This window comes from Nicotiana attenuata, unplaced genomic scaffold (genome assembly GCF_001879085.1).
Source record: "Nicotiana attenuata strain UT unplaced genomic scaffold, NIATTr2, whole genome shotgun sequence".
Classification (NCBI taxonomy): Eukaryota; Viridiplantae; Streptophyta; class Magnoliopsida; order Solanales; family Solanaceae; genus Nicotiana; species Nicotiana attenuata.
The window spans coordinates 403369-429315 of NW_017670819.1; the positions used below are offsets into that span (position 1 = coordinate 403369).

The window sequence follows — 25947 nt, forward strand, 5'->3', positions numbered from 1 at the left end:
AAATACTAAATTAAAATTAACACTAAATTATCAGTTTATTAACAATCTAACCTAAGCTATTTATCAGAAAAGTTGTCATAAAATCAAGAAAAACAGAGGATATTGGTTAAGATTTTGAAAAGAAAAACTGAAGAAATGAAACGGAAACAAATACACAAACACACACGAAAACAAACTGTCTCAAAGGGGAAACTAGACTCGAAACTGATTTCAGTCAGGGCATGCTAGAGAAAGAAGAAAAAGAAGAGGCGAAGAAAGACGAACAAAGAGGCGAAGAAAGAAAAGAAACTTACCGACTTAAACTCGAAATCACCGGGTAGTTCTGATTTAACCCTAAAATGGTGTAAATCGCCTACTCTTTGTCAAGAACACACGAATAACACCATTCTGAGATGAACCAGACTTTGAACACTCGGAGGAACTGGAGGGATGATCTTGCATGGATGAACATGACTTTGACCTCTAGGGCTCGAACCCTAAATTTAAGATTCGAGAGGTTCTAGCCCTATTCGAATGGAACGGAGTGAGGATTTGGAAAGAGGGGAGTGAGGGGGTTCTGGGTTGTGATTTTGGTGGTGTTTGGTGGTGGTGCCGCCACCCTAAGGCAGTGGGAAAAAGGAGCGGCTGCTAGGGTTTATGTCTCTGAAGAGAGGGGGGTGTGAGAGAGACGATTGAAAGAGGGGGGTGGGTTAGAATTTGGACACGAATATATTAAACCCCATCCACTTCCGGACCGTTCGATCAAAAATGATCAACGGTCTGGATCCCCCACTTATTGAAATGGGGTCGTTTGGCATTACTGGTGGGGACGACCGGGTATTGGGGCGGGTTTGGATGGGTATTCAGTGGATCAAGCTTGGGCCTGGAGAGAAATCAATTAATTTGGCCCAAAATCCTATTTCTTCATTTCCTCTTATTTTCATTTCTTTTTCCTTTTAATTCCTTTTAAATTAAAACTAAAAATAAAACAAAAAATTAATTCCTAAATCAAACTGTCCTACGACATTAAATTAATTGAACTCTAAATTATAATTACCACAACTAAATTAAATACCAATTAAAGGGAGAATTACCAAAAATCAAAATTAAAATTAAGAAACAAAAATAAACTATTTTTGTGATTTTTCATTTTTGTAAAGCAACTTAATTACTAATTAATTCTTAAAAATGCAAAGTTAAATCCTAAATGCAAATGCAACATATTTTTGCATTTTTTCATAATTTAAACAAAATTAACATGCGTAGACAAATGCACACAATTAACAAAAATGCTACAAAAATCTACGAAATTGCAAATAATGGGAAAATTTTATTTTGTTTTGAATTTATGGGAGTAATTCATATAGAGCAAAAATCACGTGCTCACACCAATAACTAACATTGTAACTATTTAACTGACTTACTGCCTATATCCTCAATAATTTTGAGCCTTCTTGAGTCCCATTTGGTACTATATGTCTCAACTGTTGAGTCTAAAGTCTTTTACTTGAAGGTGAAAGGTGATTACCACGGGTACCTAGCTGAGTTTAAGACAGGCAGAGAGGAGAAGCCGCATAGAGCACTTTATTGGCATACAAGTCTGCTTAGGTAGGTGATTCATTTATAGGCGCTTTCAATTTCTTATGGTTAATATTTTAATTATGATTTAGGCTATTCTGTGTCTTGTGTTGTAGGATATTGCGTTGGCTGACCTGGCTCTTTCTCATCCAATCAGACTGGGACTTGCCCTTAACTTTTTTGTGTTTTATTACGAGATTCTTAACTCGCTTGATCGTGCTTGTAACCTTGCAAAACAGGTACCTACATCAGCTTCTTCTTGTTTATTTATATAGGGAAAGCTTGTATAAGTAATTGGTCAGTCATATGAAGTAGGATTTTGCTAAACTTGCCTTTGAACAATAGCATGCCTAAACACAGTGGAATAGAAATTGCAGTAGCATCTTGCCTCATGTATGTCTTAAGTTGTGCTCTTTCCACATGCTGGCCATCTCAAGCTCAGGATTTAAATTCTTAATTGAATATTTTGTTCCAGAGTTGAAGTTTTTGTTAGGTTGTCATATGATTTAGGTGGTTTTCCCCCATTTTTGCTGGGTGTAATATATCTCTTGAGCCCTATGAGGGCATCAATATGAGAAATGGATAGAAGGATGCTCTTAACTAAGGGTGAAAAACGAGCGGGTTGGAGATGGGACAAATAAAAAAATGGGTAATGAAAAAATAGATAAATTATCCGACCCAACATATAATTAATACAGATAAAAAATGGGTTAACTGGTGATAATATAGGTTACCATATTATCAATGGCTTCTTGAATATGATCACTTTTGGAAGAATTCCTAGTCTCCCAAGCTTGGAGAACCCCCAATTTGAGGCTTTGCAAATGTAAAGTTAAACCCATTAGTTATCCATTTTCTAAAGGCAAAATACATCGATATCCCCTTAAAGTTGTTCATACTATTCACTTAGATATGTCATCTTAAGTCTATTCCATTTGAACACTTTAACCAGGCTTTTATTGTGTCATTAAGACACAAAATTTGTAGGGAGCTAAACACAAAAGGTGCGTGTAATTCACACACTAGAGCGACCAATAAGACGAGGACACATGGATTTAACTTAAATAAATTGAATAAAATTAAAATATAAAAACAGAAATCCTACCCGACCCGTCATCATCTTCCCCAAGACTCCTCTTCGCCGGAAAAATTAATTTCCGACCATTTCTTTTCCACCTTTGGTCATTTTCTTCTTCTTCTTCTTCTTCTTCTTCTTCTTCTTCTTCTTCACTCTTCCTTTTCGGGCTAGATCTACTAAGAATCCGAAACCAAAATGACTGGAATTTTTTTTCTAGTGACAAAAATTGGTTATTTGTGCAAATCAGCTATTGTAACAGCAGAAGCAAAAAAAGAAAGAGCATAATAGCCCTTTTTACAGTGGTAAAAGAGTGATGTCGAGGTGGGGTGTTGATCAGTGATCAGAACACCACCACCACCACCATGTCTTTCATTTTTTCTGGGCAAGAGAAAACCCCTCCCGAAAAGTTAGATGGGATATATATCAACTAAAATCAATCCCTCTTTCAAAAACTTTATCCACTTGACTCATTTTTTTCCATTATCCCCTTTTCCCCTTCTAAGATATTCTTATTTGTCTCCTATTCTTCCATTTTTTCCTACAAAAGAAAAAAAAAGAGAAAAAGAGAAACTTTAGCAGCGACATGACGAGAAGGCAGCAGGATCAACAATATAAGCTTCTGAGATCTTTTCGTTATGATTCTTAACATTCTCATATCTCCAAATTTATGGTGGTAACCAAATTTAAAGGTGGCAGTGGTGGTGTGCCCAGATTTGGGAGAGGAGATGGTAGTAATGGTGTGAAAGAACTAAAATTTAAAAGAAACATTCACCGGAAAAGTTTTCCGCAAAAACATATTCATTTTCCGGCTAGATGTATGAAAGGTTTATTTTTTGGGAAAGTGTTCAAATGGTACACACTTAAGATGAAGTGTTTAAGTGAAAAGTGTGGACAACTTTAAGGAGTTGTTGATTCCTATTCTAAATGGATAATATGGTTCTTTATCCATAATTGATCCATTTTTAAAAAGTTCATCATCCAACCCATTTTATGTGGATAATATGGATGGTTAGCTATTTTGTTTTAATAATTTTACCACCCCTACTCTTAACCAAGTGGAACTGTTGTGTAACAGTGAAGTTTCATTGCATGCCTTTGATGAAGCAATCTTGGAGCTGGACACACTAGGTGCGAAGAATCCTACAAGGACAGTACATTGATTATGCAACTTCTCCGAGACAACCTTACACTTTGGACTTCGGATAATGCGGTCTCTCTTTCTCAATCTTCCCCTCCCCCCCCCCCCCAATACCCCCACCCACTCACCCACAAAGAAAAGATTTGCTTGGCATACCACTACTTATGTGCACTCATAGAATACACTAACTTGTGATAAATTGTTAATCCTCAACACATTGCTTAATAGCTACCATACTGATTATGCCATGGGTTTCTAATGTGTGAAATGTTCCGATTTTACGATTGTATATGGGTAAAATCGAGCCCGATGCTCGACCAAGCTTCTGAAATGACGGTTGAATGGAAATCGAAGTCACAAGTGAGAGCGGTCCCAATATCGAAGTTATGATATCCGACATGATCAGTTGAGATCGGAACGTGGTAAATATTGAAATCAAAAGTGCTATCGAAGCCAATAATCAAGACCGTCAGACCTGCCCTCGAGTTTGTTGAGGGCGTATCCAGTCCCGTTCTTAATGGCCTCGGAGAAAGCTCGGCCAACTCAGCCGACAAGGGTCCATAACTTTTGCCACTAACTGACAATTACAACATAAATCACGGTATTAGTGGGAAAGGTGGCCAACGGTTAGAAAGGCCCATGCTTTTCTATAGAATAATGTCAAAAAGGGGAGATTTCCCCCTATAAATAGAAGAGATTAAGTTATTGATACACATGGTAATACACTCATAAGCAATATACTGTTAATTCTAAGCCTTTACTCATTTTGCTCTGTCTTTCATCATATCCTTGTTATTATCAGCTAAAGGGAAACCAATTTCATAAGGCCAAGGCTACTCCAATTATGAAGGTTGTATCTATCTTTTTATTGCTCATTTCTACATTAATCTAATTTCTTGTCTTTGTATCAAATTATACTACGTATCCTTAGAACCGCGTATAAATTCAATTGTAATCCGATTTTAAGGGTAAACAGTTTGGCGCCTATCGTGGGGATAAGGATAATAGTGGTTGTTTGATACGAACCAGCATAAGACACTGCTTTATACTTGCTCTGTGAAGTATATTTGATTTCAGGCTTAAAATGGCAAATTCCCGATTAGCACTCCCGAATATCGACAATGAGTCCGGCCACCAAGATGAGAATAACAACATACGCCCGGTAACGCAGGGCCCCCCGCTGAAGCAATCGGAATTCGGGTTGTAGATCCGGTCGATGTGAATTCACACGTGGGTATCGACGCAAATTTGCTTACCGATCTTGAAAATAGCATCCGTGGTGGAGCTCGATCAGCAACTCAAAACACACAACACGCCGAAGAAGACGGGATCAGCCTACGCATGATCATCGAAATGCTTCAAGCTCAGCAGGTGGAGATAGCTCAGTTGCAGAGCCAAAGCCAAACTCCGAGCGAGAACAAACCCGATCCACCTCGAGAGATTACTAATAGAACGGAACTGGCCGAAGTCAGGTCGACTGAACAGGAGTCAGGCACCAACCCCGAAATAATAAAAATGCTCGAAGAGCTGACGAAACGGGTAGAGTCAGGGGAAAAGAAGATCGAAACCTATAATTCCAGGGTAGATCAAATCTCGGGGGCACCCCCGGTATTAAAGGGAATTGATGCTACGAAGTTCGTGCAAAAACCTTTTCCTCCAAGCGCGGCCCCAAAGCCGATCCCCAAAAAGTTTTGCCAAAATACCTAAGTATAACGGAACGACCGATCCAAACGAGCATGTAACCTCTTGTACATGTGCCATCAAAGGGAACGACTTGGAAGATGATGAGATCGAATCCATCCTGTTGAAAAAATTCTGGGAAACCCTGTCAAAGGGAGCCGTGGTATGGTATCATAACTTGCCTCCTAATTCTATTGATTCATTTGCTATGCTTGCAAATTCTTTCGTGAAAGCACATGCAGGTGCCATCAAGGTTGACACCTGGAAATCAGACCTTTTCGAAGTTAAACAAAGGGATAACGAAATGCTTAGGGAATTCGTATCCCATTTTCAAATGGAACGAATGGACCTGCCACCAATCACTGATGATTAGGCTATTCAAGCTTTCACTCAGGGGCTCAATATTCGAAGCTTTCTTGCTTCATGACAATTGAAGGAAAATTTAATAGAATACCCTTCCACTACATGGGCCGATATGCACAATCGGTATCAATCAAAAATCAAAGTCGAAGACGGTCAGTTCGGAGCCCCTTTGGAGTCTATTTATCCGGCCCAGAATCTCGAAAGAAGCAAGAGAGACATCGATCGCGAGCCAGGGTCAAACAATGATCGATATTGGCCATATGAAGATCGGAGGAGCGGCGGATCCGGCCACAACGCCGTGAGAAACGGAAGGAGAAATGATCAAGATAGAAATAATCGAGGGCTCATGACCAAATACAGCTTCGATAGGTCCATCAGGCCTAAAGAGGCACCGAGGTTGTCGGAGTATAACTACAGTATTGTTGCATTTGCCATCGTATCGGCCACCAGCCAAATTAGGGATACCAAGTGGCCTCGACCTCTACAATCAGATTCGGCTCAAAGAGATCCCCGCCTGGTGTGCAAATACCACGGAACTCATGGTCATAGAATGGAAGATTGTCGACAACTGAGAGAAGAAGTGGCCCGATTATTCAATAATGGGCATCTTCGAGAATTCTTGAGCGACCGAGCCAGGACTCACTTCAAAAATAGGGATTCTAACAGGCAAACAGAACAAGAAGATACCGAACCTCAACATGTTATTAATATGATCATTGGTGGGTTCGATATCCACAGAAACCAATGTTGAAATGCACCAGGATGTCCGTTACTAGGGAAAAGCGAACTCGAGAATACGGACCAGAAGGAGTCATATCATTCAGCGATAAAGATGCAAAAAGAATCATACAACCTCACAATGATGCACTGGTAATATCTGTACTAGTGCATACTAGAATTAAATGTGTGTTAATTGATCCAGGTAGCTCGGCGGACATTATTCGGTTAAGGGTCGTAGAACAGCTCGGGCTACTAGACAAGGTCGTGCCCGAAGTCCGAATCCTAAATGGGTTCAACATGGCATGTGAAACCAGTAAAGGGGAAATCACATTACCAGTCAATACCGCGGGAGTCATACGCGGGACCAAATTTTATGTGATCGAAGGAGACATGAGGTACAATGCCCTTCTCGGAAGGCCATGGATCCACCACATGAGGGCAGTACCCTCGACTCTCGACCAAGTGCTAAAATTCCCGGTCTCGGAAGGGATTAAGACAATCTATGGAGAACAACCGGCAGTAAGAGAAATGTTTGCCATCGAAGAGGTGATTCCGATATCAACGCTCGCAATACCAAAGTAACTAAGTCTAAGCTCCGACCTCGAGGCTAAATAGCAATCACTGATACCGACCTCGACACAATTGGATGAGCAAAAGATGTTCGAGGGCGATGATTATGGGGTCCCTCGATCCTTTACGGCACCGGATGACTCTGATGCTACTAAATCAACGGTCGAAGAGCTGGAGCAGGTTACATTGATCGAACATCTACCCGATCGAAAGGTATACCTGGGCATGGGGTTACCTCCCGAGCTCAAGGAAAGCTTTATTCACTTTCTCTTAGTTAACATCGATTGTTTTGTTTGGTCCCATATGACAAGACAGGGATCCCACCGGAAGTAAACACTCACAAGCTGAGCCTGGACCTAAAAATCACTCCGGTCAGACAGAAAAGGAGGTCCCAGTCCGAAGTAAACCATGCTTTCATCAAGGACGAGGTATCTAAACTCCTTAATATAGGGTCTATTCGAGAGGTTAAATACCCAGAATGGTTAGCAAAAGTAGTAGTGGTCCCTAAGAAGGGGAACAAAATGAGAATGTGTGTAGATTATAAAGATTTAATTAAGGCATGTCCCAAAGACTCTTTTCCTTTGCCCAACATCGATCGTATGATCGATGCCACGACCGATCATGAGATACTTAGTTTTCTCGACGCTTATTTCCGGGTATAACCAAATACGGATGAACCCGAGTGACCAGGAAATAACTTCCTTTATCACTAAGTATGGCACATACAGCTATAATGTAATGCCGTTCGGATTAAAGAACGTTGGTACCACTTACCAACGTTTAGTAAATCGAATGTTTGAGGGAAAGATAGGTAAAACAATGGAAGTTTACATTTATGGCATGTTGGTTAAGTCCCTGCGAGCAGAGGACCATTTAAAGCATTTGCAGGAAACCTTCGATATTGAAGAAGTACAACATGAAGCTAAATCCGGAAAAATGTGCTTTTGGAGTCGGATCCGGCAAATTTCTCGGGTTCATGGTATCCAACCGAGGAATCGAGATTAACCCCGATAAGATCAAGGCTATCGAGGACATCACTATAGTTTATAACGTGAAGGCCGTACAAAGATTAACCGGGCGCATTGCTCCGGGGCGGTTCATCTCGAGATCCTCTGACAAAAGCCATCAATTTTTCTCGTTGCTAAAAAAGAAAAACAACTTCACATGGACCCCGGAATGCCAACAGGCCTTGGAAGGGCTTAAGCGCTATCTATCGAGCACGCCACTACTTCACACTCCGAGGGCGGATGAACAACTATACTTGTACTTGGCAGTATCGGAGGTAGCGGTAAGTGGGGTCCTAGTTTGAGAAGAATGAGGTACGCAATTCCCAATCTATTATGTTAGTAGAACCTTAGGTGAGGCGGAAACCAGATACCCTCACCTAGAAAAATTGGCTCTTGCTTTGCCAAGTGCCGCCAGGAAACTGAAACCATATTTTCAATGCCATTCTATATGTGTTGTGACAACTTATCCATTACAAAATATAATGCATAAGCCCGAACTCTCGGGACGATTGGCCAAATAGGCCATAGAAATTAGTGGGTACGATATTGAGTATCAACCCCGGACTGCCATTAAGTCTCAAATATTGGCAGATTTCGTCGCCGATTTTTCATCGGCCCTAATACCCGAGGTCGATAGAGAAGTATTGGCTAACTCGACGACATCTTTGGGAATCTGGACCCTATTTACAGACGGTGCCTCGAATGTAAATAGGTCTGGATTTGGCATCGTGTTGAAACCACCCTCGGGCAACATTATCAGACAATCCATTAGAACTGTGAAATTAAGTAACAATGAGGCCGAATATGAGGCCATGATTGCAGGTCTCGAACTCGCCAAAAGCTTGGGGGCAAAGGTGATCGAGGCTAAATCTGACTCCCTCCTTGTGGTGAACCAAGTTAATGGGACGTTAGAGGTCAGAGAAGAACGAATGCAAAGGTACCTCGATAAATTACAGGTAACACTATACCGGTTCAAAGAATAGACCTTACAGCAAGTGCCTCAAGACCAGAACAGTGAGGTCGATGCCCTCGCAAACTTAAGGTCATCGGTCGAAGACGACGAGCTCGGTCCAGAAGCAGTTGTCCAGTTAAGAAAATCGATAGTAGAAGGAGGTCACGCCGAGATAAACTCCATGAGCCTAACTTGGGACTGGAGAAACAAATACATAGAATATTTGAAAACATGGAATTTACCCCCAGATCCAAAAGAATCGAGGGCCTTGCGTGCAAAAGCAGCCTGATTTAGCCTATCCAAGGGTGGGATCTTATTTAGAAGAATGTTCGATGGCCCGCTAGCTATATGTCTAGGACCAGGGGACACAGATTACATTCTAACGGAAAATCACGAGGGCACTTGCGGAAATCACTCTGGTGCCGAATTATTGGTTCAAAAGGTAATCAGAGCCGGATACTATTGGATCGATATGGAAAGAGATGCGAAGAAGTTCGTACGGAAATGTGATGGATGCCAGAGGCATGCCGATGATCCACCAGCCCGGGGAACCACTGCATTCTATCTCGTCACCATGGTCGTTCATGAAATTAGGAATGGACATCGTTGGCCTTCTTCCGCGAGCACCAGGTAGGGCCCATTTTACTTTGTTTATGACTGACTATTTTTCTAAGTGGGTTGAAGCTCAAGCATAAAAGAAGGTCGGAGAAAAGGAAGTCATCGACTTTATTTCGGATCACATCATATGTCGATTTGGGATACCATCCGAAATCGTATGTGACAACGGGAAACAATTTATCGGCAGCAGAGTCACAAAATTTATTGAAGACCACAAAATCAAAAGGATTTTATCAATGCCTTACCACCCCAGCGCAAATGGACAAGCGGAATCGACCAACAAAACCATTATCCAGAGCCTTAAGAAAAGATTGAGTGACGCCAAGGGGAGATGGAGAGAGATCCTACCCGAAGTCCTTTGGGCATATCGCACGACCTCAAAATATAGTACCGGGGCTACACCGTTCTCATTGGTCTATGGCACTGAAGCTCTTATACCGGTCGAGGTCGAAGAGCCAAGTATCAGATTTCGAAACACAACGGAGGAATCCAATAACGAGGCCATGCATGCGAGCCTGGAGCTATTGGACGGAAGGCACGAAGCCGCCCTTGTTCGATTGGCTGCCCAAAAATAGCGGATCGAGAGATATTACAATCGAAGGACCAACCTTCGATATTTCAATACCGGGGACTTAGTGTTGAGGAAGGTCACATTGAACACCCGAAACCCAAATGAAGGGAAGTTGGGTCCGAATTGGGAAGGTCTATACCAAGTTCTCAAGGTCACCAGGAAAGGATCTTACAAACTCGGAACAATGAACGGTGAAGAAATACCTAACAAGTGGAATGTAAATCACCTAAAGCGATACTACTGCTAAGGTACCCGTTCTTTTCTCTTTTCGATGTCTCATAACTAACAATTGTAGGTAATCAACTCGAGCTAGGAAAGCACGCGTTGCACTCTTTTTCCCCTGAACCGGTGTTCTCTTAAATGGATTTTTCGGCGAGGTTTTTAACGAGGCAACAACGGGTCATGCTAACCAAGGGCAGTGGATCAAAATTACATGTTACATCGACAGTATCCAAGGCTTCTCTCTAAACTCAACCCCGAATACTGGGGGGAATCACCCCTCGATATAGCTACAGCAAAGAAAATGATTCATAGCAAAAGGTCCTCGAGAAGACAAAATTATTGTATGGCCAAACGACTAAAGAACCGTGCCCGCGTAGATTGCTCAAGCATATATGTAAGATTGTTTTACACATAAATGAAAAGAGATCCATCAAAGAACTTATTGCATCTGATTTCTATGAATAACAAGCCTAAGGGCTACATTATTTCGAGTTTGAGCAAATCCTCTCTCGACTACAAAGCCTAAGGGCTACTTTTACTTCGAGTTCGAGCAAATCCTCACTTGACTACAAAGACCAAGGGCTACCTTAACTCGAGTTCGAGCAAGTCCTCACTCGACTACAAAGCCCCAAGGCTACCTTAACCCGAGTTTGAGCAAATTCTCACTCGAGGACTATCTGTCGAGCCCAAGGCCCCACCTTATTTCGAGTTCGAGCAAGCCTCACTCAACCATAAAGCCTAAGGGCAACTTTTACTTCGAGTTTGAGCAAGTCCTCACACGACTACAAAGCCCAAGGGCTACCTTAACCCGAGTTCGAGTAAATTCTCACTCGGGGACTATCTATCGAGACCAAGGGCCACCTTATCTCGAGTTTCAGAAAATCTTCACTCGACCATAAAGCCAAGGGCTACCTTATTTTGCGTTCGAGCAAGTCTCACTCGACTACAAAGCCCCGGGGATACCTTAATCCGAGTTCGAGCAAATTTTCGCTCGGGGACTATCTATCGAGCCCAAGGGCCACCTTATCGAGTTCGAGCAAGCCTCACTCAACCATAAAGCCTAAGGGCTACTTTTACTTCGAGTTCGAGCAAGACCTCACTCGACTAAAAAGCCCAAGGGCTACCTTAACCCGAGTTCAAGCGAATTCTCACTCGGGGACTATCTATTGAGCCCAAGGGCAACCTTATCTCGAGTTTGAGGAAATCCTCACTCGACCAAAAAGCCTAAGGGCTACCTTATTTTGCGTTCGAGCAACTCTCACTCGACTACAAAGCCCCAGGGCTACCTTAACCCGAGTTCGAGCAAAATCTCACTCGGGGACTATTTGTCGAGCCCAAGGGCTACCTTATTTCGAGTTCGAGCAAGCCTCACTCGACCATAAGCCTAAGGGCTACTTTTACTTTGAGTTCGAGAAAGTCCTCACTCGACTACAAAGTCCAAGGGCTACCTTAACCCGAATTCGAGCAAATTCTCACTCGGGGACTATCTATGGAGACCAAGAGCCACCTTATCTCGAGTTTGAGAAAGTCCTTACTCGACCATAAAGCCTAAGGGCTACCTTATTTTGAGTTCGAGCAAGTCTCACTCGACTATAAAGCCCAAGGACTACCTTAACCCGAGTTCGAGTAAATTCTCACTCGGGGACTATCTGTCGAGCCCAAGGGCCACCTTATCGAGTTCGAGAAAGCCTTACTCGACCATAAATCCAAAGGGCTACTTTTACTTCGAGTTCGAGCAAGTCCTCACTCGAATACAAAACCCATGGGCTACCTTAACCCGAGTTCGAGCAAATTCTCACTCGGGGACTATCTATCGAGCCCAAGGGCCACCTTATCTCAAGTTTGAGCAAATCCTCACTCGACCATAAAGCCTAAGGGCTACCTTATTTTGCGTTCGAGCAAGTCTCACTTGACTACAAAGCCCCAAGGCTACCTTAACCCGAGTTCGAGCAAAATCTCACTCGGGGAATATCTGTCGAGCCCAAGGGCCACCTTATTTCGAGTTATATCAAGTCTCACTCGATCATAAAGCCTAAGGGCTACTTTTATTTCGAGTTCGAGCAAATGCTCACTCGACTACAAAGCCCAAGGTCTACCTTAACCCGAATTCGAGCAAATTCTCACTTGGGGACTATCTATCGAGCCCAAGGTCCACCTTATATCGAGTTCGAGAAAGTCCTCACTCGACCATAAAGCCTAAGGGCTACCTTATTTCGAGTTCGAGCAAGTCTCACTCGACTATAAAGCCCAAGGGCTACCTTAACCCGAGTTCAAGCAAATTCTCACTCGGGGACTATCTTTCGAGCCCAAGGTCCACCTTATCGAGTTCGAGCAAGCCTCACTCGACCATAAATCCTAAGGGCTACTTTTACTTCGAGTTCGAGCAAGTCCTCACTCGACTACAAAGCCCAAGGGCTACCTTAACCCGAGTTCGAGCAAATTCTCACTCGGGGACTATCTATCGAGCCCAAGGGCCACCTTATCTCGAGTTTGAGCAAATCCTCACTCGACCATAAAGCCTAAGGCCTTATTTTGCGTTCGAGCAAGTCTCACTCGACTACAAAGCCCTAGGGCTACCTTAACCCGAGTTCGAGCAAATTCTCACTCGGGGACTATTTGTCGAGCCCAAGGGCCACCTTATTTCAAGTTTGAGCAAGCCTCACTTGACCATAAAGCCTAAGGGCTACTTTTACTTCGAGTTCGAGCAATTCCTCACTCGATTACAAAGCCCAAAGGTCTACCTTAACCCGAATTTGAGCAAATTGTCACTCGGGGACTATCTATCGAACCCAAGGGCCTCCTTATCTCGAGTTCGAGAAATTCCTCGCTCGACCATAAAGCCTAAGGGCTACCTTATTTCGAGTTCGATCAAGTCTCACTCGACTATAAAGCCCAAGAGCTACCTTAACCCGAATTCGAGCAAATTCTCACTCGGGGACTATCTATCGAGCCCAAGGGCCACCTTATCTCGAGTTCGAGCAAATCCTCACTTGAACATAAAGCCTAAGGTCAACTTTTACTTCGAGTTCGAGCAAGTACTCACTCGACTATAAAGCCCAAGGGCTACCTTAAATCGAGTTCGAGCAAATTCTCACTCGGGGACTATCTATCGAGCCCAAGGGCCACCTTATCTCAAGTTCGAGCAAGTCCTCACTCGGCCATAAAGCCTAAGTGCTACTTTTACTTCGAGTTCGAGCAAGTCCTCACTTGATTACACAGAAAATCCCAAGGGCTACCTTAACCCGAGTTCGAGCAAATTCTCACTCGGGGACTATCTGTCGAGCCCAAGGTCCTACCTTATTTCGAGTTCGAGCAAATTCTCACTCAGGGACTATCTATCGAGCCGAAGGGCCACCGTATGTCGAGTTTGAGATATTCCTCGCTCGATCATAAAGCCTAAGGGCTACTTTTACTTCAAGTTCGAGCAAGTCCTCACTCGATTACACACAAAAGCCCAAGGGCTACCTTAACCGAGTTCGAGCAAATTCTCACTCGTGGACTATCTATCGAGCCCAAGGGCTAACTTATCTCGAGTTCGAGCAAGTCCTCACTCGACCATAAAGCCTAAGGGATACTTTTACTTTGAGTTCGATCAGGTCCTCACTCGACTACAAAGCCCAAGGGATACCTTAACCCGAGTTCGAGAAAATTCTCTCTCAGGAGCTATTTGTCAAGCCTAAGGGCTACCTTATCTCGAGTTCGAGCAAGTCCTCACTCGACCATAAAGCCTAAGGGCTACTTTTACTTCAAGTTCGAGCAAATCCTCACTCGATTATTAAACCTAAGGTCTACCATAATTCAAGTTAGAATATTTGCTCAGGGATTACCGATCAGAAACGGTCAAGGGCAGTATTTACTATCGGTACTTACCATCTCAAACCTTGAACCTTCGAATACAACTTGATAATTTTATGCTAAGGCGCTTTGACCCTTGCATAAATTAACAAAAAGACAACAGATTCAGAAGCCATGGAAGGGAAAAAGTTTTATATATTCATCAAAACCTTTTTACAAGGGCAACACTGCCTGATGGAAGTTCTTTACAAAAGGCCAAAGCGACCTCGACAGAATTACAAAAACTGTTTAAAAGCCTAAGTGTCCTGGTCATCTCCGGGAGTGGCATATCTTCCTGGGGGTCTCTCCGCTTTCGGATTCGCTCAAGATTTCAGATTCGTCATCATCATCGGGATAAGCTAATTTCCCAGCCTCAGCTTCGAGCTTCTTAGCATTCTCGATCTCGGTTGAAAGATCAAAGCCCCAAGCATGGATTTCCTCAAGGGTCTCCATTTGAGATTGACATTTGGCATGCTCGGCAATCCTCTCTTCTCGAACCTGAGCGGCCTCGGCAACCTCCTTTGCTCGAACCTAAGCGGCTTAAGCATTAGCCCGGTAAACCGCCACCACTGCATCAGCATTAGCCTTGGTTGCCTTAACCTCCGATTTGGCCGCTTCAAGCTCCGTGAACAGGTTCTCCAAAACAGAATCTGCTGAACCCAACTGGGATTGAAGCTCCTCGGTTTTCTTGGCTTACACCAAGGCTTTCTCTTTCATACTTCGGAGTTGGATTTCAGCCGAGGCCAGTTGGACCCGGGCAGTCTCCTTTTCTGAGGAAAGGCGATCCATAATCTTCTTCCATTCTTTGGCCTTAGTTTTCACTATGTCTACTTCTTCAAGGAGTTGCCCGATCACATCGAGCTATTGTTGGACCTGCGGATTCGAACCATTAGCCACCACGCCCGAGTCACCGTCACTAACTTCAAAGATTCTTCTTACCTGCTCGGCCAGTTTGGCGTGTTCTTTCTAAGCAATTTCTAGCTCAGAACGGAGGCCTTTAGCTTCCCCTTCTCTTTGCTCACTAAGAAGCTTGAAGGCATCCTTTTCCTCAGTAAGCCCTGGACCTCAGCCTCATACCAACTCAACTCCCCTTGGAATCGGAGAAAGGCTTCATGATGAAGCACCGAAGCCTGCAAGCACAGAAAATGAGGTTATGTAAAAGTATAAGCACAAAAATTTACATCGACAAGGAAATCTGGGATTACCCGGTTTAAAGACTATTGGGCTTCGTTGAAAAGATAGGATGTTTCCACCTCATCCATCTTAGCTTGGTCTTTTTCGGTAACCAGGCATCGGAGATAGCTAGCCACCCCTACGGAGGCAGAAAGGACTCGAGCATCCTCCTAGATCGAGATGATAATTGATCGCTTATGCCCGGGATCGACACTGGGGGCCAGAAACTGATTGGTCAGTTTAAAGCTCGAGGAAGCCTCAATCGAGCTCTTCCTCGGTACCTCCAAGTCATCTAGACCGGTGACATCTTCCACTTTGGAAAAATAGCCACGAAAAGGGTCTTCTGCTCCATGGACCCCTTCACCGTGGCAAACCTCCACCGCCTGAGCTTCCTGCATCATCGACTAAGTGAATGAAGGAAACGAGGGGGAATCTCCGATATCTATCACCCCAAGTAAATCTTTTGAGGCACCGCCTTCATCTCGGAAGGCCTCGAGCATGGTTTCTGCACCAGCATCAATCTCCTCCTCGATAGCCTTCTCACCTCGAGGCGAAGCGTCCTCTGCTCTTTCTGACTTGGGGGCTTCGGCCAAGGCTTCCCCCTCGAGCTCACCAGATCGAGGCAGGGCAATTTCAGCTTCCACCGACTCGGGGGTCTCTTGAATTATGATGCCCGACCTCGAACGAGCCACCAACCTGGACCCTTCCTCTTCTTCTTCGGACTCTTCAAATAACCGACGAACTGAGTCCATAGATAGGGCGATGGTGTTTCCCTTGGGTTTTCGGGCTGTTTTCTTTCTAGGTTTCTGCCCCTCAGAATTTGTGGAACTTGAAGCCCTTTTCCTTTTTTTCTCCTTCACCGACCTCAGAACGGATGGTTAGGGAAGGACTTCTTCATCACCAGACGGGGGCCTCATTGCCATGTCTTTCCTGAGACCTACAAAAGAAGAAAGATGAGTAAGCTCAGGAAGAAATTCGAACAATGGTCAAATCATTGAGTGAGAAAGGAAATTTTACCATGGCTATGGGCCTCCCATCGACCCTTCGACAAATCGCGCCATGCGCGCTCAGCATGTGTCGACTACGATATTAGGCTCCAGACCCAATCCTCGAGTTGGGGAATAGCACCCGACATCCAGGAAACGGATGCATCAAGTAAAACATCGATAAAGTGAACAAACGAAGATAATAAACAGAAATTAAGGACGGAATTATACTTACGATTCATATTCCATTTCTCAGGAAATGGCATACTCTCGGCCGGGATCAAGTCCGAGGTCCTCACTCAAACAAATCGGCCCATCCAGCCTCGGTCTTTGTCCTTATCTATGCTCGAGAAAGGTGCCCTGGTGGCCCGACGTTGAAGCTTTATTAGTCCCTCTCGAGAGAGTCGAGGGCTATACAGAAGTATGAGGTGGTCGAGGGTGAAAGGAAGCCCGTCAATTTTGCTTACGAAGAAATGAAGTAATATAACTATCCTCCAAAAAGAGGGATGAATCTGACCGAGGGTCACCTCGTACTTCTTGCAGAAATCTATGATAATCGGATCCAAGGAACCTAACGTAAAGGGGTAAGTATAAACACTCAAGAACCCCTCCACATGGGTGGTGATTGATTCTTCGGGAGCAGGCACCACCACATGTTTTTCACCCCAGTTGCAATCTTTTTTAACCTGGGTGAGAAGGTTATTGGGGATCGAACATATATATCTCGACACCGGCTCGCACCGACCCGGCACCGAGGAGGTCTTTTCGACCTTAAAATCGGAATTGAGGACATACCCTCCGGGAAAGAACTCTTTAGGGCGTGGCTCTGCCGCTGGTTCCTTGCCGGCCGGCCAGGATGAGGAAGAAATTTCTTTTTGTGGAACATCTTTTGAGGTCTTAGCCATTTAATTTCTATGGATGAAGGAGAATAGAAATTAAGAAAGAACACCTGGTATTTTGTGATGGAATAGGCGAAGAGGTCTGAAAATTACAAGCTCCGAGGAAGGCTGAGGATTAGAGGATAAGAGTGAAGAAGATTTGAAAGTAAAAGTTTGGGCAAAAGAAGAAAGGTATATCTACAGGTTAAAGATGACGGTTCAAATCCGGTAATGGCCGACCGTCGACTGGCGCGCATTAAATGCCTTGAGAACTGTACCGACGAGACGTGTCGATTACCTCAGTTGCTTACATCATGATGTTTCGAGGTGAAGATCGAGGATTCAAATTGTTTCTTGTCATTTACTCTCCAAGAAAACGAGGGGACTATCTGTATACGGGTAAAACTGAGCCCGATGCTCGACCGAGCTCGAGGCTTGACTGAGCTTCTGGAACGACGATTGAATGGAAATCGAAGTCATAAGTGAGAGCGGTCCCGATATCGAAGTTGTGATATCCGACATGATCGGTCAAGATCGGGACGTGGTAAATATCGTAATCAAAAGTGCTATCGAAGCCAGTCATCAAGACCGTCAGACCTGCCCTCGAGTTTATCGAGGGCGTAACCAGTCCTATTCTTAACGTCCTCGGAGAAAGCTCCGCCATCTCGGCCGACAAGGGTCTATAACTTTTGCCACTAACTGACAATTACAGCATAAATCACGGTATTAGTGGAAAAGGTGGCCAATGGTCTGAAAGGCCCATGCTTCTCTATAGAATAATGTCAAAAAGGGGAGATTTCCCCCAATAAATAGAAGAGATTAAGTTATTGATACACATGGCAATACACTCATAAGCAATATACTGTTAATTCTAAGCCTTTACTCCTTTTGCTCTGTCTTTCATCATATCCTCGTTATTATCAGCTAAAGGGAAACCAATTTCATAAGGCCAATGCTTACTCCAATTTTGAAGGTTGTATCTATCTTTTTGTTGCTTATTTCTACATTAATTTAATTTTTGGTCTTTGTATCAAATTATATTACGTATCCTTAGAACCGCGTATAAATTCAACTGTTATACGATTTTAAGGGTAAACAAGGATGATGCTGGCGATGAGATCGGAAGCTTCGAAACACGATCAAGGCGAGGGGCAACAGTAATAAGTTAGTAGCATAGTCTTGTACTCTTTATATTTTATAGGACTGGTACAAGAGGTTATAGCAGGGCAGTGGATTCGATATTTCGGTGGCCGTTTGTTATTGTTATTAAAGAAGTTTGATTAAAGACATGTTCTAGTGTGATAAGACATATTTGGTCATGCCAATATGCCAAGATATGCTTATTGGCGATTAGAGTTAGATAAGAGTATTTCTGGTTAAGAGTATTTCTTGCGTTGTTAAGTTCTCTTGTGTTTCAAGTTTCAGTTTACACATATCTCGATTAATTTTAATGAAATTGATTGTATTGAATTACGAATAGAGAGAATTGTGAATATCTTATAAAAATGTCACATAACTTTCAAGATGAAAGTTATTCCACCAGCAATAAGTATCAGGTAATTCTGTATACCAAAACTTAGACAAATAAGAAAAAATTATCTAGCATTTTTGTCTAGCCTCCTTTTTTTATTTATCATTTTAATTTTTAAGTTTCTATTACAGTGGAGGATCATCATTGTTTGTGGTACCACTAGACTAGATGTATGAGGCCGACTACATGAGCGGCCTTTTAAAGCTGGTAACATGTTTTTTTCTTTTTAACACGTCAATTAAAGGGGGAAGTGCACTGTTAGCCACTAATAACACATATATTTACTTTTAAGTCACTGTTTAAAATGTCTTTAGTCTTTAGCCACTGCTTTAATAAACTTTACCTGCCCGGACGAAAACACCCTTCTGTCATAAAAGTTCAGGACCAAGTGTCCTTAACTTTTGAACTTACAACTCTAAGTTCAGGACTACATGTCCTTAACTTTTGAACTTGCAACTCTAAGTTCAGGACTTCTGGACTACATGTCCTTAACTTTTGAACTTGTAATTCGAAGTTCAGGACCACCTGTCCTTAAGTTTTGTGCTTGTAACTCTAAGTTAAGGACTACTTGTCCTTAACTTTTGAACTTGTAAGTCTAAGTTCAGGACCTATTGTCCTTAACTTTTGAGCTTGTTAGTCTAAGTTCAGGACCAAGTGTCCTTAACTTTTGAACTTGTAACTGTAATCAGGACCAAGTGTCCTTAACTTTTGAGCTTGTTAGTCTAAGTTCAGGACCTATTCTCCTTAACTTTTGAGCTTGTTAGTCTAAGTTCAGGACCTATTGTCCTTAACTTTTGGGCTTCTTAGCCTAAGTTCAGGACCTATTGTCCTTAACTTTTGAGCTTGTTAGTCTAAGTTCAGGACTTCAGGACCTATTGTCCTTAAATTTTGAACTTGTAATTGTAAGTTCAGGACCTATTGTCCTTAACTTTTGAGCTTGTTAGTCTAAGTTCAGGACCAAGTATCCTTAACTTTTGAACTTGTAATTCTAAGTTCAGGACCAAGTGTACTTAACTTTTGAACTTGGAACTCGAAGTTCAAGACCAAGTGTCCTTAACTTTTGAACTTGTAACTGTAAGTTCAGGATCCATAACGTAGCAGAAAATCAAACGTTATTTGTATCTTTTCACATAATAATAATAATAATAATAATAATAATAATAATAATAATAATAATAATAATAATAATAATAATAATAGTAATAATAATAATTGTAATTTACATATAAGATTGATGTCAGATTCGGCTTGGATGCAATAAGACAAAGCTACATAACCTTTTCATTACTAGTCTGATAAAAATACAAGTGACGACGATTTAGTATCCCAAGATAATTTGTCTAATGATGATTCTGAGAATACAAAGGATGAGGATGATAAAGAGTGCAATAGTGATAAACATAATAAGTTACTGATAAGTTACGGAGTCCACGGCAGTCGCCGTCTCACAGAAGACGGCACAGTTCTTCTCCCTAACATGAAAGAGATAGAAGAAAGGGTAACACAATCTTTTCATATTTATTTTAATAGACTAGTGGCTACTATTGCCAAGCATCAAAAATGCTGGATAAAAAATAAATACCACTTTAAAAAGTGGCTACCCCACACAATTTTTACTCAATTAAAGTTTGTATCTATTAATACAGTTCTTATTAAGAAACAAAATGACATGAAATAAACAAAAAAGAAAAAAGAAAATTAAATTACTTGATTAATATTGAATTCTCCGCTTTAAAGAATGTTAAATTTGTCTAATCTTAGCTAAATAACAAAGTGAGAAAATGAAAAAAAAAAAAAAAGGTTAAGCGGTGCAGGGGTGCTATTTGTACATCATGACCCTTTACAATTTTGAATTTAAGAAAATGACCTTTTAGATCTTTTATGTGTAAAAGACAAATCTCTTACGTGTAAAAGCAAATCTCCAATGTGTAAAAAAAAGAGGTAGGATCATAAAACTAAAAACAACTTTGTAATGAGCCAAAAACCAATTACCCAGATGCAGGGTGAGTCATCCTTTTTCCTAATCCATCCTTTTCGAGAAGTTTTAATTGTGTTAGTTGTGTGAGGCTCCTTCTTGTCCCACAAATTTGTAAATCCTAATCTTACGCTTCGGGTTCCACAAAAATCTGGGTCCACAAAACTATAAGACGAAAGAAATACCTCATACAACTAGTGTCAGTGGTATGAGATACAAAATAAAAATTTTAATCCTTTTCAATTCACAAACCTATTGATTGATACGAGAGTCCAGACTCCAGAGTGGAAAAAGGAAAAGATTAGGTATACAACTAAAACCAATATATCCAATACCTGCCTGGGTTTCATTTTGCGCACCCTCTCCCTTGTAACTTGTTTTTTCATTACAATTTTTTTTAATAACATTCACAGTGCCTTTTATTCCTACACGAGTTGAAGAAAATAGAGGAATCAAGTAGTAATATGAAGTATTTATCCTTTACTTTAAATGCAAATAACTCTGAAAATACACGTCACTCAATTATAAATTAAAATAAAATTTATCGTAAAAGATGCTATACCTACTGGACTAAGAATAAAGTAAATTCCAAAGCAGCAATAATTAGAGAATGCATATATATATATAGGGGGCGCCTCCACTGTCACACTCCACTATATGACTCATTAGAGAAGCCACCATTTTTATGCACACAGCCAATAGCGATTCTTGAATCAGATTTCCACTAGTAAAAAAGTGAAAGCTCCAAGTATTTCCACTCTTAGCAGTAAAAGCACACACACTACTGGTGAGCAAACCCGAGAAGCAGAAAAGTGAGAGCAGCAGCCACAAATATCTATGGCTTCCAGAACCGCCGTCATCGCTTGGTACACTATCTGCAGCTTACCTTTACTCTCTCACTTCACTCTGATCACTATTTTTATTATATATATATTTGTGTTTTTAGGGGCTCTGGAGAAGATGGTCAATTGGGTATTGGAAATAATGAAGAGAAAGAATGGGTTTGTACTATTAAAGCTCTTAAGTCCTCTGAGAAAGTTTCTTCTATTGTTGCTGGCAGTAGAAACTCTCTTGCTATTTGTGAAGATGGCAAAGTATGCTCCTTTTTTACTATTTCACTCTCCATTATACCCTTTTCTTGTTTTTTTATGTGTGATTTTGGTTTATGGGTGTGTTGAATAAAGCAGTTATTTACATGGGGTTGGAATCAAAGAGGGACCTTGGGGCACCCACCTGAGACCAAAACTGAGAACATTCCTAGTCAGGTTAAAGCTCTTTCCAATGTCAAAATTGTTCAGGTAATATTACAATCTCAGCTTTCAATAAAGAATTTGAGTTTATTGGTGTAGGTTTTAATAGGCTATTTTTCTGATTGCAGGCAGCGATTGGTGGCTGGCATTGTTTGGCTGTGGATGATCAAGGCAGGGCTTATGCTTGGGGTATGCCTTAGCTTTATTCATCTTTACCCTTTTTACCATTTTGTCTTTGGAATAACAAGGGTTGAAAATGTACTGTTGAGTATTCCAAATTTATGAGTTAGGGTGGCTTTTTGAGTTTTTTCCAATAAAGAATACAAGAAAGATAAGAAAACGTAAGGAAAAGTTGTAATTTTTCTTTGTGTTGGTAGATTATGTCCAAAAAGTTAACATCTTTGAACTTCTGCTTTATTTGGTTAAAACAACAATGGTTCAACACCAAACTAGTAGGAATTAGGATCGACTATATGAATCCTCTATATCCACTTTGCCTTTATTCAGGCTTGTTTCATTCCTATACCCAATAACCTGCTTGAGTAGTTTAGTGTTCAAATTACTGAATTCTGGTGTCTTGGAGCAGTAGTACACTTGTACTTATTTTTTCAAGTTCATGATCCTTGCAGGTGGTAATGAGTATGGACAATGTGGTGAAGAACCGGAAAGGAAAGATGACACTGGAAGGCCTATTAAAAGAGATATCATCATCCCTAAGCGTTGTGCCTCTAAGCTATCTGTTCGTCAGGTGACGTTCTCGTTATATTGTGGAGTTTCTTTCCTTATTGTGGTGGTTGATGATGACTCTGCAAATGATGACGCAAAGACTTGTCTTTGTTGGTTTTGGTTCTGAATCCTGGCAAATCCTTGCAATTTATTGCATGTGCTCTCTAACCTCTAGGCCTTGTCTAGTGTCCGGGTCTATGCCTCATGCCAGCAAATTCATTGCTATTTCTTGAACTTATTCCTTTCTAAACATCCATATGATAGAATAGCTTTAAGATATAGGTTCAAGTTCATTTATTAAATATTATATTCTTTGGAAGAAAGAATAATTTACTACAGGTACTCACCAACCTAATCCCAATACATGCATGCCTATTAACTGCCTTTTCCCTTCCCGTAGGATCTTTTATAATTATGTGCAGCAATTTAGGTTGTGTTGCCTTTGTTGTCAATTGACTCCTAATTTCTTTAAACAGGTAGCTGCTGGTGGTACACACTCTGTTGTTCTTACAAAGGAGGGACAAGTATGGACATGGGGTCAACCATGGCCTCCTGGTGACATGTATAGTCTATTCTAATCGTTGGTCTTTAGTAACCATGATATACACAATAATATTTGTTTTTAGTTGAAAAATTTCATCAGTGCTGCACACTTTGCAGAAAGCAAATATCTACTCCTGTCCGTGTACAAGGTCTTGCAAGTGTGAGATTGATTGCAGTAGGAGCCTTTCATAACTTGGCACTTCTTGATGATGGAGTTCTAATGGCATGGGGTAATAACGAGTATGGGCAACTTGGAACTGGTGATACCCAGCCAAGATCACAACCCATTGCTGTTCAAGGGCTATCTGGTCTCACTTTGGTTTGTATTATTCTGTTCTTCTTGTCATTTTGACTCATTTTGTTTGCGAGGTGATTTTTAATTGGTTATTTTCGTCCATCTTCTGCTTGTCCTTATGTATCTTCTTTTTCTCAAAAAATTATGTCCTGTGTGTCTAGTAGTTCAGTCCAATTTTCTATGGATATATTACCTTACCAACAATCTTGATGCATGAAATAACCAGCCTCTATCAATTCTATTGATTTTAGAACTGAAACAGGGCCAAAGAGTAATAAATAATAATATACATCGATAAGAATGTAAGATGTATATGGAAAAAGTGTGTAAGATGTTTCTGTTGTCATGTCCAGGTTGATATTGCTGCTGGAGGATGGCATTCTGCAGCTTTGACAGATGAGGGAGAGGTATATCTTGTGTTTTACTGTTCATATTAGTTCTGCTTGATATTTTTGCTTCGTTTGTCCTTGTACTTTTTTTTAACAACGATTAGTATATATGTTATGCCAAGATAAAAGACACCTCCGGCAGAATGTTGGGTATCTGACCATATGGCATTGTTATGGTATCTGATCAATAGATTTCCTGATCCTCTTATTTCTGGCTTGCGCAACACCAAAGTGAAAATACTTGATGATTGGTGTTTTTTTTTCCTTTAAATAAATCTTCTTACGTACGAATGACGTAGTTTAAAGAAGCTGCATATAGTAGGCAATATTCATTTTCTCAACAGTCATCAACCTGTGTCAACTGTGTGTTAACCTCTACTTACTGCAGGTTTATGGCTGGGGAAGAGGGGAACATGGTAGACTTGGATTTGGAGATGACAAGAGTAGTAAAATGGTGCCGCAGAAGGTTCAACTTTTAGCTGGGGAGAACATTGTTCAGGTGACTTATTCATATCCCTCATTATTAGTGGGTCTCTCTTCTGCTTATCACTATGGAAGTCACTGTCTGTGCTTCATCAGCACTCTTTTTGTACCTGATGGAGGTGGGAAGCTAGCCGTATAAAGAATATAACTTCTGCGTCCAGGAAAAATGAAAAGTGCACTTGTGTTCATTATTTTAGACTGACATAGAGTTATGCCTTTGCTAGAATCTACTTGAGACTGAAATATTGCTCATCATCTAAGTGGTGCAAATATGGACACTGGACAGGAAGTCAAAAAAGTTTACAGAACTAAGAGGATGCAACACAACATTTTTTTTGATAAGGGGGGACACAACGCAACTCGGAGACTATATTATACCAAATTATGTGTCGCCTAAGCTAATATGTGGAGCATTGCTAGGAGTATTAATAACTGTCAAAGAAATGCAAAAATAATCTAGATTCTATACATTCTTTATAAGCATCTAAAAATAGCACCAGATAAAACATGTAGCAAAAAAAAAAGAGAATTTTAATCTACTATTGAAAAGCAAAACATAATAGAGCTGCAAATAAGAAAATCAGTCAAACTTAAAAGATGAAACAAAAGAAAAAATAGAACAGTCAGGGTGGAACTGAAGAAAAAGAAATAAAAAAGACTGGAATTTTGAGAAACAAAACAGCAAATCAGGGGTAATAAGGTAGAACAATGCTCTTTTCTTTATCCAATTTAGCTATTTTTCTTCTTTCAAGTTTGGGTAATAATGTCGATTTTTCTTCAAGTTTGATTGTATATTTTCCATCGTCGTTGAGCTCTCCAGGGCGTAGATTTAGGGTTATTCAGCTATTTGTTAGGCTTACGGTCTCAAAGTTTTTGTTCACTACATCGGTGCCCCGTTATTTCTCGTCAATTTTCAGGCATACTTAGTGACCATTTGGCATCCAAAAATAGGACATTTGTGACCAAACCAATTGGCACAACAAATTAAACAAGGACATGCGTGCCAAGAAAATAAAAGAAAGCAGGAAACCAAAAATAAAATATGTCCAACACTTGGCAATGTGTGACCAATTGGTGTCTGATACCGAGATGCAGCATTAAATTTGGTATCATTGCTTCATAGTTCACAGAGAGTGGAAGAAGAGTAAGTCCAAATATGAATGCTTGAGTTAAGAATTTGTTTCTTGTTGTTTCCCATATTTCTGAACTATCTGATCCAGGGTATGGTGAATTTAATTCAGTTCTTATTCTATTTTTTCTTGTCCACCCTATGCCTATCCATTTATTCCTCTTGTCGATACTCTGAGAAAAAACATTGCTTTCCATTTCTATGCTCTAACTTGTACCATGATATTCAAGACACAGGTTCACAAGCTTTAGTCCCCCCCCCCCCCCCCCCCCCCCCCCC

General features: G+C 41.3%; 1 protein-coding gene and 1 pseudogene across 1 annotated transcript in view; both read left to right on the forward strand.

The window, feature by feature from the left end:
- Positions 1-221: 221 nt before the first annotated feature.
- LOC109243632 lies at positions 222-18644 on the forward strand (annotated as a pseudogene).
- Positions 18645-21488: 2844 nt separating this feature from the next.
- Positions 21489-25947, forward strand: part of LOC109243639 (ultraviolet-B receptor UVR8-like) — a 5550-nt gene continuing 1091 nt past the window's right edge. The window contains exons 1-9 of the mRNA XM_019410599.1: positions 21489-21719; positions 21800-21947; positions 22041-22151; positions 22232-22292; positions 22733-22851; positions 23306-23391; positions 23490-23691; positions 24021-24074; positions 24445-24555. Of these exons, the coding sequence (XP_019266144.1) occupies positions 21691-21719; positions 21800-21947; positions 22041-22151; positions 22232-22292; positions 22733-22851; positions 23306-23391; positions 23490-23691; positions 24021-24074; positions 24445-24555 (921 nt within the window). The 5' untranslated portion in view covers positions 21489-21690. The remainder of the gene's footprint in view (positions 21720-21799; positions 21948-22040; positions 22152-22231; positions 22293-22732; positions 22852-23305; positions 23392-23489; positions 23692-24020; positions 24075-24444; positions 24556-25947) is intronic.